This window comes from Poecilia latipinna, unplaced genomic scaffold, assembly GCF_001443285.1.
Source record: "Poecilia latipinna isolate Pla-1442-1.1 unplaced genomic scaffold, P_latipinna-1.0 Scaffold698, whole genome shotgun sequence".
NCBI lineage: Eukaryota > Metazoa > Chordata > Actinopteri > Cyprinodontiformes > Poeciliidae > Poecilia > Poecilia latipinna.
This window is the reverse complement of record NW_015113314.1, coordinates 1-12819: the sequence shown is the minus strand read 5'-3', so window position 1 is coordinate 12819 and position 12819 is coordinate 1. Positions and strand designations below refer to the sequence as shown.

Genomic DNA, 12819 nt, shown 5'->3' with positions numbered 1-12819 from the left:
AAAAAACAAAGTCTCTGCTCCAACTCAAAGAGAAATTTAAATAGTACTTTTGAAATTTGAAGCATAATAGCTGTACCAATTAGCAATCCCAATAAGTGCAAAAAAAATAAATAAATAAATAAATGAATAAAAAAAAATAGCACATATTATGAATATCAAGCCAATATAGATTGGAAGGTTTGAGAAGGATATCAGCAGGTGGGGTTGTCCACAGCCCCATATTAATTGCTTGTACAGGTTTAATATAGGATGACAAAGGGTAAAAAGTCAGAGCCAAGCATGTACAAGATCTGGGCATTTGAATTTGTTTTCAAACTCATTTGAGACTCAACAGATACAGAGGGCAAATAAAGTTTGTTCGTAGGGTCCAGCAGTAATACACAATTTTATAATGGCCAATTATAAAATTATACGTTTATACTGTGGAACTAAAATCCTTGCAGTAGTTTTATAAAACTCAAAATTCTTCAAATTTTCTCATGTTACCACTACAAATTTCAATTTATTTTACTGGAATTATTTGAAGTAGATCAACAGAAAGTACTGCATTACTGGAAGCGGAAGGAAGACTTTTTTAGAAATAATCTGAAAAAAGTGGGGTGAGCATATTTATTCAGCTTCTCCATTTCAATGCAAGACGAACCACCTGTTTCTGCAAATAAAGCTGCAGGTATTTGGGGGATATTATCTCTACAAATCTTGCACATGTAGAAACTGACAGTTTTGCTCAGTGCTCTCTAATTTTAAAGTCTTGCCACAGATTTGAAATTAGATTTAGATCTGGACTTTGAATGGGTTTTCAAACACATGTATGTTTGGGGTTGTTGTCCTGTTGGAATGTCAACCTTTACCAAGAGATCCAATCTTTCATCACAGTTAAGTTTTGCTCCAGGCACCTCATTGTCAACAGTGACCAACTTGTATGTCTGCTGAAAAGAAGAAAAGTATTCCCACTGCATTATACTTCCACCACTCCATTTAACCTAAGGGATGATAGATTTAGGATCATGTGCAGTAGAAAGAAGTGTATTTTTTCCCTCTGGCAATGGTTGTCTTATTGCCATTCTTTCATAATAAAAAAAAGGTTTGTGGAGTGTAAACCTGAGCTCAAGATCTCAGAAGCTCCTCCAGCATTACCTCTGGTTTCTTAGTGGGTTCTCTAATTAATACTGTCCTGTTCGGGTCTGCCAGTGTACATGGGTGTCCATTTCTTCCTAGGTTTGCAATTTGTTTTTCAAATGAACGGAACATTGCTTTGTGAGATGTTCAGAGATGTTGAGAAATTGTGTTAATATTTTTACAAAAGGCAATCAGTGGGACATAATTTCCTTTAGAGGTATCGTTTGGTGAACACATACACACCAAAGTCCACAGATTTGTATTTGTACAAAATTTCAAAAATCAGGGCCAATTTTCATTTAGCTTCACTACATGTGTAAAATCACAGTAAAAGCCATGAAAGTTTGTGGTTTTTACATAAAAAAAATAAAGGAACTGAATATAAAGCTGTTTTCATGAATCAGAACCAGACTCTGAAATTATTTAGTAGGCTTATAGGGGGAAACTGGTTGCCATCAGTAACAATAAAAGGTTTATTGGGTCCAAGTATCCGACTTTACCTCCAACAGCTAGAGCATGCAAACAAAATGGAAACAAAAAGAAAAGAGAAAAATAATAATAACATGTTAGTGCACTAAAAACAAGCCCTTTTAAAATCTCGCACACTCATCTACAATACATACAACCCAGATGATGAAGGAGCCACCTACTCTTCAAATTGCTGAAAGAGAATTTTTACATGTATACGAGTGTGGTCAAGTCACAGTAAAAAGAAGCAGCCATATAAAAACACTGGGATCACTGGTTTCTGGCTGCCACAGGGCAGTTGAATGAAATTGACTTTTTTAAAAAAAAGGGCTGATTACCTGTTTTAGATGCTTCTTTAGTTCGCCTGCTTCAGGCTCTGGCAGAGGGGGCAGATTCTCTGCATTGGTGGGTGCTATAACCTGCAAGCCACATAAGACATATGATTAAAAATTTACTTTGTTAACATAATCTCTAAATAGGAAGGGAATAATCCACAAAAAATGTACTTCAATGGGGTTATATAGTTGGCCTTCAATTTCCTGCTTTATTTTTGACACCATCTTGGAGCAGCATTTGGTAAAAACATGCCACTGGAGTGACAGGATGTGCAAAACATTGTGTGACACACACACATACACACACACACCTTACTGCTGTCGAGGTCAACAAGCCAAACATCGTCTGGCATTTTGAAATCCGATTTGTAGAGGAAGAAGCTGGCTGGAACACCGATAATGTAGGGAGTGGGAGCGAGAAGAAGCTGTGAGGAGGAGAAAGCAAAAACCAGTTTGTACATAAAGTTGGTATTCCAACAACAGATGGTGTTTACAGTTTTAATAGGCAGCTAATTTCAAACGTTTCTCAGACTTGTTATTTCCATGCGTTTCATTTTTACACTTACCTGCTCAGCAGAAGCCATACATGTAGGGAGCAACGGGATGACAGGGAACATGTACTCCAGGGGGTAGATCATAGCAACAAAGGCCATGACACTCATGGACAAAGCATTGTAATCACGCGATTGAAGAATGACCTTAAAGGAAAATAATGGTAAAAAAAAAAAAAAACACAATAAATGTTATTCAACATAATGTTACTAGTCCCCTTTCAAGCAGTGAATGTCTCATTCCTATTAAGTTAAGGCTTTACAAACGTAAAACTGTCAAGTTATGTCTGTCTTTTAATAACTTCACTGCTTTGTTCTTATTCCCTTGTTGTCTAACTTGCATGCAAGAATGCCCGGTTTTGTCTCAAGTTTGTTAACAGCATTATTAAAAGTCGATTTTCAAGAACAAGTGAAGCTGGGAGAAGAAAAAGCTCAAAAGAGACGTCAGTGTGACAGCTTTCAATTAGTTCAGCTTGACTGGATTAAATAACAATGTGAAATGTTTTTCAAACAGATGAACACAAGGAAATTATACACATAGACTTTTTATTTTACAGACCTTTTTTTATTTTAGCTTTTAATATATATGATTTTATTTTTATTTTGTTGTATTTTTTAGAAGTTGAGATAACAATGCCTTTATATGCATCCTGTAATATTTTATAATCTTGAATGTGGGTTCAAATGATACCTTGGCTGAACAATGATTCCTTGTTCAGCCAGTTTCTAATCAGATAATTCATATTTCTAAGCACAACAATGTCACAAAAACATCCACACTGTTTGGTGTGGAAGTTGTTACTGCAGGCAGAAGAATTAAGTTGGCTATTTGTCCACTGATACCACTTTAAAAAAAATAAATTAATAAATAACCAGGGTATTTATCAAGTAAATGTCCTTAAAATGAAGGTGGAACTTTTGGAGGGTGTTCTGTGTAGAAAGAGTGCTGAGGATTTACAAATAATTCAGTCTTATCAGTTAAAATTGTCTAAAGCTCATATTATGCTAACTGCATCATCGGCATCCATTTACAGCAGTCTATGGGCAGAGAAGAATTATATCCTTCATTCAAAAACAAAAGTCTACAGTTTTTATTGAACATAGTGTAGTAAACAAATAAACAATGTTTTATTTTAAACCAATATGTTCTGAAATACAAATAAAAAACAGCCACGATTCCTGAGGCGCTGCTGGTGTGTGTCGATAATGATCCTATGGAACAGACCTCTCAGCCTTTCTTTGTTTAATGTCTGGGAGTGTTACAAATGTCCTCTTACTTTGAAGAGATTATAATATAGTTTATCTGTATAAATGTTGTGAAATGATTACACATTTATGGCTAAAACCATGGGATTTACTCCCCACCGCAGCTGAGACGCTTATTCTCATTCCTAGAAAGCAGTAGACCAGGAAGGTCCATGAAGGCAAAATACCTTTTTACACTTTGGAACAGTTACAGCTTTTCAATAAATTAAATGTGAATATCGACACGCTTTAAAGTGACAAACTCCTCATTTATCATCCTACTGCTGAAAATTACAGCGTTTAAGTTCAAAATGGGAATTAAACTGACTGAGACCTCTTTCAGCACTTCTGACATGGGAGGAGGTTGTGCTCATGGTCCCCTGACATAAACGCCCAGTGCCATAGCAAAATGGTAAAAAACAAAAACAGACAGGGTAAATCAAAATTCCAGCAAAAAAGGAATACTTCTGGAATGCTAACCATACTAATCAATAGAAAAGGATTATTAATATAAACAGTCTAAAACTCTAGCTCGGTATTTATTTTGTCTTTGTTTGGAAATATTAGTGAAATCCTGTTTAACTGCAGGGGATTGTAACGCAGACAACGTTGCTGCTTATAAATAATTATCAAAGATGGGAAGGCCTCTTGGCTTGCATTTACTTACAATCTAGTAATTAATGAGGAAGCAGTATAACTTTGTCCTCTCACATATTATTTGGATGTAGATGTCATTTATTTGGAAAGGATTTTGTAAAAGAAAAAACAATAAATTACGTATCCATTCTGAGACAAACATCCATATTTTGAGATGTGAAAAGAAAAAAAGTTAGTGAGCTATGATCTGTTTTGCAAAGGGAAAAAGTGGAATGTATTGTAAAGATTTATCCTGATATCTCTCATAACCTGGAGGATTTTACTCCATTTTTAGAATCGTAGTGATGCAGACTGGAAACTTTAACTTTGGAAAAGTTTTGAAAAAACGTTCTGAAAAGTCATTGCTGATTTTATTTTTAAACATTTCAATTTGCATTTCCTAATGTAAACAAGTAAGAATACCAGTCAGATGATCATAAAATTTCCAAAAGGAAAACAAAAAGGTTACACAACAGAGGAACTCCACAACATTGTGTATGAAACTAAAAGCACAAGTTTTGGTCTGGAAATGCTTCGAATGAGCCTATCTATCTGTGCCACAGTAACATTACACCAGCTAACTGAACAAGGATTCCAATTACATTCAAGTCAATGGCTCAAGAGGTGAAAGACGGCAGATGACAGAGAGAAAAGAGATGAAGTTCTCCGAGTTCTCATTTCCTCTCTCTTGCTTTGTGTAAACCAAATGGCTATAAAAACCATAAACAGAAACTGAATAATAAACGTTACTCATTTTGGCAGATTTAAAAAAAAAAAAAAAAAAAGTATTTTACTTAAAGATAAAATGCCACTAGTTGGTAATTGCAATAGAGCTGGGTATTAAGGGAGAGGTGCAAAACATGTTTGCTAACCTTAGTAAGGTTAATTGCTTTAAATAAAACAGAGTGGGTGTTAAGTTAAACTCATTCACTGTAAAGAAAATAATCAAATCAATTTTCTTTATCAGGAAATTAATAAATTATGAGGTATTCAGCCTGGTGATAGAGCTTGGTCAGTTTTTTTCTTAGAATTCACAGCAGAGGAACTGTGTTCAGTGTTTTGCTGATCTTCTGAGGTTCTATTTAACATATTTTATGCATGAAAATTACCTTCACTGAAAATGCAAATACAGTTATAAAAAGGTCCAAGGTATAACCAGAGCCTATCTTGAACTCCTGACTTGTTCTCATGGTTACCTTGTGCTCCAACAGGACACAGCTGAGGACCTGAAGACAGGCGTCAACACCCAGCAGCTCCAAGGGCAGGTGCAGCGGGAAATCAACCAAGGAGAAACGAGAGTTGTCAGGCAAGGCGAAGGTGAGTGGCCGTTTCAGTTCCTGGGGCAGCACCTCCACATCCACGCGCCTCTGACCTGCCAGTGGCACCGGGGAGCGCAGCAGCCGGTACACCCAGGACTCTATGTCCCGTAGGTCGACCAGCAGCTGACTGCCCTTCTCTTCCACCGAGAGCGCTCCGGTAAACACCCGCCACATGGTGTCCCTTCATAGATACACAAACAGAACACACACATTAAACCAACTTCTATGTTATTATTTCCTCTTTACGGCTAATGTCCTAATTAACTGTACAAGAATTGTGCTTAAATTGCAAAACATTTTCTAAGGACAATGGCGTAACAAACACAGGAGACTGTTGCTAAATGCCATTTCTTCACACATAAGAGAATGCAATATTTATTCTTAAATTTCACAGATACAAATACAGCTATTCAAGAGAACTTAATTATCTAATTGACATGGCAAATATACAGAGTTGTGCTGATAAATTTAATGATAAAAATATCTTAAAGCAGATAAATAATGGCTGATTTTACTGCAGCAGACAGCTACCAATACGCATGACCAAACCAACTGTGAAATCAGTAATCTGAAGGGTAAATGATACTGAAACACAGAAGAGGCTCTTTGCCAATCACCACAATGTTGATTTGAAAAGGCTCAACTTCACACGCGTGACACCATTCTGGTTCTTGAAGGGTATATTTAGTGCGTGAGGCGGGGAGTGAGGCTAAACCATTAGTCCTTCAGAGCCCTCCCACCTCGCAGCTGCTGCCCAAAGGCAGCTGGAGACCTCAATCTGTCAGAGCTGCCATAGTGAGAAGTGCTCTAAGCCATTATACAATGACTCTCCTCTTTCTCTGTCACCGCAACCCAACATTTCAACCTGGCAATCCAGAAAAATAACATAACAAAACAACTCAAGTATGTTAAGCATTTGGCTTCAATACACTCAAAGGTTGTATGATTAACCACAATTTTATGATGCTAATTACTAGACAGACTGGATCATTTTACTGAAAGAGAAGTGCATTAAAACAATAATAAATTGTAATACCGAAGGGTAAAAAAATATGTACTTTTACGCGTAATTAGCTTAAAAGCTAAAGTCTAAATAATTTCATTATTCAAATGTATGCACAGTCACTGAAAGCATTGAATATCCAAAACAGAATATTTGAAAATAAAAAGCCCTGGAGTAAATAAAGCTATCACCTGCTGTATAGACTATAACACAGTGCTGCTCCTCATCCACGTTACAACTCACTAAAACCATAGGTTTTTTTGCCCCTCCCTCATAGGAAATATAATTTTCTTCTCAGATTTGTGATCATAAACAAAAAGCAAGATAAGTAATTATGTGGAAACTACAAATAATTAATGATTAATATATTATGTTAGAAGTAGTATAGATAATGGCTGCTTTCTAAATAAAATAAGTTGGATCATGTTATGAATTACCTGTCAAAAAACCACGGTGTTTCTACTGAAAGTAATCATACCCTGAGCAACCCTGCATCGATCATATTTCCAGCCAAGTATTTTTCAACTTTACCTTAAACTACTGACCGTCATCAGTAGCTGCTGTCTTTACCACATCAATATTTAACGCAACACAACTATAAAGAATCCAAAAACATAAAAACAGTCCTCAAAGCCTAAGAAAGGGAAAACACCGATGCTGGATCAGACATCAGTATCATATTTGACGAAGTATTACTTGACATTGAATAAATCGCTCAAAACAAATTCAATTAAATACGACAATGTATTAATAACTCAAAGTGAAAAAGAAAACTAAACAAAAGCTAGTTCTGTGAAAACAAACAAAAAAAGCTGCAGATGGCCAGCAAAACCACACAGAGCTACAGACAAAAGGCTCCTTTATTAGTTATATTAAACATACAGATCACATGTGGATGAGGAGGAAAGAAAGGAGGGAGATGCACCAATTCATCTGTATGAGATTAGAGTTATTCAAAAAAATTTTAATATGTTGCTGTTTTTTTTTTTCTAATTTGTGAAATAAACTCCAACAGTTTTCTGTTTACATTCGAATTTGGTCATATACGTAAATATAAAAATTACGATGATCTTATAATTTCATTTTTGTTTGATTCAGAATTACGCCCTGTGTCAAAAAACTGCAACAATGTGTTGTATCCAGATTTTAAAAATTGGAAATGAAAAAATAAATAAATAAATAAATAAATAAATAAATAAATAAATAAATAAATAAAAATCACCAATTGCACACAAGTCAGAACTGATCTAGAAAAACCTGATTGGTGCTCATAAACCATTTAAAAACACAAGCCAGTGCCTTAATGTTGTGCTGTTTACTCTTTGAGTAGTACTGCTCTATTTTCTTGACATTTTTTAACAGGTCCTTGTGAACAGATGAGCTGTCAGCAAATTATTTACCCTGGAGACAGTAAAAGGCACACCAGTCAATACAACAGTTAGTGGATTGAGTATTGTGCTAACAATGAAAGAAAAATCAATTTTGTGAATAAAAAGTCCATTCAGACAGAAACAACGTCTCCCCATTCCAACAAAAAGAAACAAAGAACAAAAAAGAACAACTTGAAAGCTGCCAATCTGTTTTTTGTTGTTTTGTTTTTTATTAAAGAAAAAAACAGAAAAGCTAGCGTTTCACCTCCAGAACAACAACACAGAAGTCTCACCTTTGGGTGGCACGAGAGAGTCCCGCTCGTTGGGTTAGCCTCTGACTGCAGCAGTCCACCAGCCTCTTGAGAATATATAAACATTCTCTAAAAGTGGTAAAGAAGGGGTAGTGGCTGAGTATGCACAGCGAGGTCAGCGTACTGTTGCGGTTCCTGGCAGCCATCTTGGCAGCTCTGCGTTTGTGCTGTGGAGACTTGCCAGAGGTTTGCTCAGGACCTGGTTGCCCACTTTCTTCTCCAGATGAAGACGGGGCTTCAGACTTGGAGTTGTCAGGTGCGGATGGCGCAGCAACATGGCCTCCACTGCTTCCATCAGACGTTTCATTAGTGCTCTCCACTGCCTGCGCTGCAGTCTCTGTATGGCTACTCTTGTCGCGAGGGCGGTGATGCCCACGCTGAAAAGATCGATAGAAGTTGACGCAGATTCCGTAGCGGGTGATTCCAGAGTCCTTGTCGGTCAGCGTGAAAACAAACGAAGAGTCATCACGCAGGCTGACCCGGCGCTGGCGGATGCTCAGGCAGCCCTCTGGTTGGCAGAAGAACACCACATCCGGCGGGAGCGGGAAGTCGTGGTGATCCTCCAGGGGGTAGCGTCGGAGAAGCTGTGGAGTCTGGGCCACACTGTCACTACTTGGTTGCCTGAGGAACAGATGGATAAACATGCCAGGTAATTCTTTGTTTCTCTTAGGTTTTATAACTGCTACAACATCAATATGCAAAAACTAAAAGAAATTAGGAATGCTTCCTAATGCTTTGATAGGAATCTAAACTGTTCAAAAAGAGGTGCTCAGTTTAAAACACAGATATAAAAGAACTCCTAGGCAAAACAAAGTAGGGAAATCACATGTTTTTCAATGTGTGTCAGTAGCTCAAAAACCAGAGATCCAAAAAGTGGACAAAAATTAAGCTCTCATAAAGAAAATCAAAATGGTCTAAAATGACCATTATGTTTTCTAGAAATTCAACAAACTTTTCTACAAACATGGGGGAAAAAGTGGTTCCCAAGCTTTTCAGCTTCCAACCCACAAAAAAACAAACAGCGAAATAGACTAATGATCAGATGAGCGTTTCTACTAAGTTAAAAAGGGCTATAATAACACAAGGTGCGACACATACCAATACATAGTTTTTTAATCTATGTGAAAGGACAGCTTTATGTCTTTCAATACTTATAATTATGTTCATTATCATTTTTGCTATTTAATTAAGTCGTCTTAAGGAAATCGCAAGAAACTAGACCACAAGGGGCCAGAACCCAACTTTGAAGAGCCCACAACAGTCACTGAAATAACTTGAAACTGAAAAGCAACTATAAATAGTAACTGAATAGAACCAAATACAATTCAAACATTGTTGCTAAATTTTAGATTAACAGAATTATTTCTAAGAAAAATAAAATAAAATCTAAAAACAACTGGCTTAGGCAAAACATTTCCATAAAGACTTTTTGAAAGAATCAAGCTTTACTAAGGGTGATAACTTTGCATTCTGGCATGCAGATGGTAAGGCGGAGCTGTGTTTTGTGGGGGCCTATGTGTTGCAGCACCCTCCCCCATGACTCCTCTTATGACTCAGATACATTTAAGACAATAACAGATTCATCAGTCAGGATCAGTGCTTACCTTGCTCCAACAACCACCAAGTAGTCAAGAAGACGTGGGCATATTTTCTTTTTCTCCATTTTGGAATATTAAAATCCTGTATGTCAAGACATCCAGGATATACGTTCCCTTGTGTGTCAATGGTATAATTTCATCAAAGGAGGTTTGTAGCTGAAATTCAGATCCTTTGTCATCATTATGTCCATTCACTACAGACAAACCTGTAAAAACACAAGAAAATATGATCATTACCAACCTGACAGTTTATTTTTGAATATGCATGTCACTATGAAAGGATACTAAATAGAAAAAAGAGTGAAGAAATCGTCAGTTGATCAGTATAGGCAGATTTTCTGCTTGAACAGTTCTAACTGGTGATTGGCAGGACCTTCATCTTAAATTTTACAAACATTTACGCCATGAGATCGGCTGCAGGTTGCATTCTTGTGATTAAACAGTATTACAGCTGTGCCAGGAGATGACAGCTCAACACTATCTTGCCTCACATTTCCCTTTACAGGAAATTAAAAACACAATGCACAATATTGAACTAAATTTATTTTTACTAGACAAAGAAGGTGACAAAGAAACAAGCCTGGAACAGCACAAGAGATTTCTAGCTGTTCGCTCCCCATCCCCAATTCAACAATATCCCTTTAATAATTATTCAACTCAGAAATACACTGTAAATCCCTACTGCATTTCTAGCACTGTGTGTTTTACAGGCATTTTATTCACTATTGTGCCAGCTGGTTGTTGTTGTTGGAGGATAAAAAAAGGCTCGCTGATGTAGTAAGCAGCTTACAGGCTGTTGGGAAAATGAGGACCATTGAGAGCATGCACTATGGCCCTTAAAGCCCTGGGAATTACAGGTAACAGGAGCAAACTCAAACACCAAGACATGAATCTACCACCATTTACCAGCTCCATTTTGACTCTTTAAGCTGAGATCTTAGAAGGTACAGTAATCAAACATTTTTGTCAAGTACAACTGCAAAACTATCTGATGGAAATGATCCAACTTTTAAATTGACTGAGCTACTTTTTTGTTTAGGAAAAATGCATTTTGTTATGTACGTACAGGGGAGTAAAATAAGTATTGAACACGTCACAATTTTTCATTGTAAACACATTCCTAAAGGTGCTAGTGACAAGAAATTTTCATCAAATGTTATTCCAAGTAATCCATTTAGAGAAAGGAACCTAAACAAGTAAGTTCAGAAATTATTGTTCAGAACTTATATGTAATAATGTGAAATGGCAGAGGGAAAACGATATTGATCACATAGAGAAAGGGAGGTGGAAAAAGGCATGGAAAGCCAAACCAGCTTAAATCTATCTGTGATCAGAAAGCCATACTGCTCCTTGAAAGTGCAAATGAACATCACTACAAAATGGTTGCCATTTTACAACGATTATTGACAAATAAGAACTGAAGTCTTGATTCAGCCAGTGCAGAGCAATATGTGTGGTAGAAAAGTTTTTCTCCTCTCTGCCATCTCCACAAAACAAGTTCAAACAAAAGCAACTATGTAATTTACATTTTTAGGGGTTTTAGAACTTTTTAAAAAAAATGGAATACCTGATACCAGTAACTACTAACAAGAGGAGGGAAATTATTTTAAGGACTCCCCTGTTATCGTAACAGCAACATATCTCTGAAGCATATATTCTCGAGTAACAAGAGCTTTCGCAGTCGGCATGCCATGGTGAACACACTTTACTGCAACAACAAACACCGCATTGCTGTTCTGCTGAAACACCACCCTGAAAAGCAAACATTGAAGTGGAAGAACATGCTTGCATGATGTTACCCTGCACTGATAAAGTCAAGGAGCTATCCATTTACCTATGCACACATTATGATACCATTTACTAACAGACCAAGCAATGACCTGGCCTTAAATATGCTGGAAAATCTGCTGGAATTACTGTTTTTCACTGGCTGAGACAGTTATTTATACTAACCAAGATAGATGCCAAGTGGTAGGTAGGACAGTAGACATCCAAGGTATTCAATTTATTCTGAAATGTTCTCCAAATTCATTACTGTTCCATAATAATAAACAAATCAGCAGTTTCTTTCTACATTTGCTGAGATGCAACTGTTTGATGTTTTTTAGTGTTAGTATCACAGCAGAGGGGAAATGTGTAAAGTTGAATGGATTGAACACAAATACTGAGGTTAAGACTTCTCCCCTGATCAGCAGTTGGCAATCTTGTTAGTCTTTTAGAATCACATAAGCTCACTTAGAGTTTTGACTAAGATGGGACTGAAAAGGTATCTGTTATGCAAAACCTGGAATGGCAAAACCGATAGACATCAAAATTGTTTTGGTGATGAATAAAGTAGCCAGCCTCAAACTCACTTCTACGGAAAAGTCCTGGACTATGCTTAAGGAGTGAGTCTTTGCCAGGAATACAACCTCTACAACCAACCTCAACAACCTCTAAAAAGCCACCTGTTTAGAGTTACCTGTGATTCATAGCAACAGGAAATTGACTAATATATCTGAATGATGATTTTGATTATGGCATTTGACAAAAAATACTGTAAATTGTTTCATAATTGGTTATTGTGTTGTGTTTTAGTGGTGTAAAGCATTTTAACTGCCTTGTTCCTAAAATGTGCTGTACAAATAAACTTGACTTTTCAATAGGATCAACAAGCATGTGGTTTATCTGTAACTTGCTAAGGCACAACTAGTACAGGAAGTATATGAAAATATTTGATCATGTATGCAAAATTTTGAGAATGCTTGGATTGGAAAAATTCATCATGAATTGAGATTTCTGTACCCATTTCTTTAACTACTGAAGGGTAACTAATAGAGGTGTGCCGATCGATCGGCTACCGATCATAATCGGCCGATTTCCGT

General features: G+C 36.7%; 1 protein-coding gene across 29 annotated transcripts in view; it reads right to left on the bottom strand.

The window, feature by feature from the left end:
• Positions 1–10159, bottom strand: part of madd (MAP-kinase activating death domain) — a 47587-nt gene extending 37428 nt beyond the window's left edge. For 28 of the 29 annotated variants that reach the window (XM_015044929.1, XM_015044933.1, XM_015044940.1 and 25 more), the window contains exons 1-6: positions 9962–10159; positions 8340–8978; positions 5551–5854; positions 2489–2620; positions 2234–2347; positions 1926–2006 (exon numbers count right to left, since the gene is read on the bottom strand). In XM_015044929.1, coding sequence (XP_014900415.1) covers positions 1926–2006; positions 2234–2347; positions 2489–2620; positions 5551–5854; positions 8340–8978; positions 9962–10020 — 1329 coding nt within the window. In that variant the 5' untranslated portion in view covers positions 10021–10159. Of the gene's footprint in view, positions 1–1619; positions 1629–1925; positions 2007–2233; positions 2348–2488; positions 2621–5550; positions 5855–8339; positions 8979–9961 lie in introns of all 29 variants that reach the window. The other variant, XM_015044936.1, reaches the window with a different exon arrangement.
• Positions 10160–12819: the final 2660 nt, after the last annotated feature.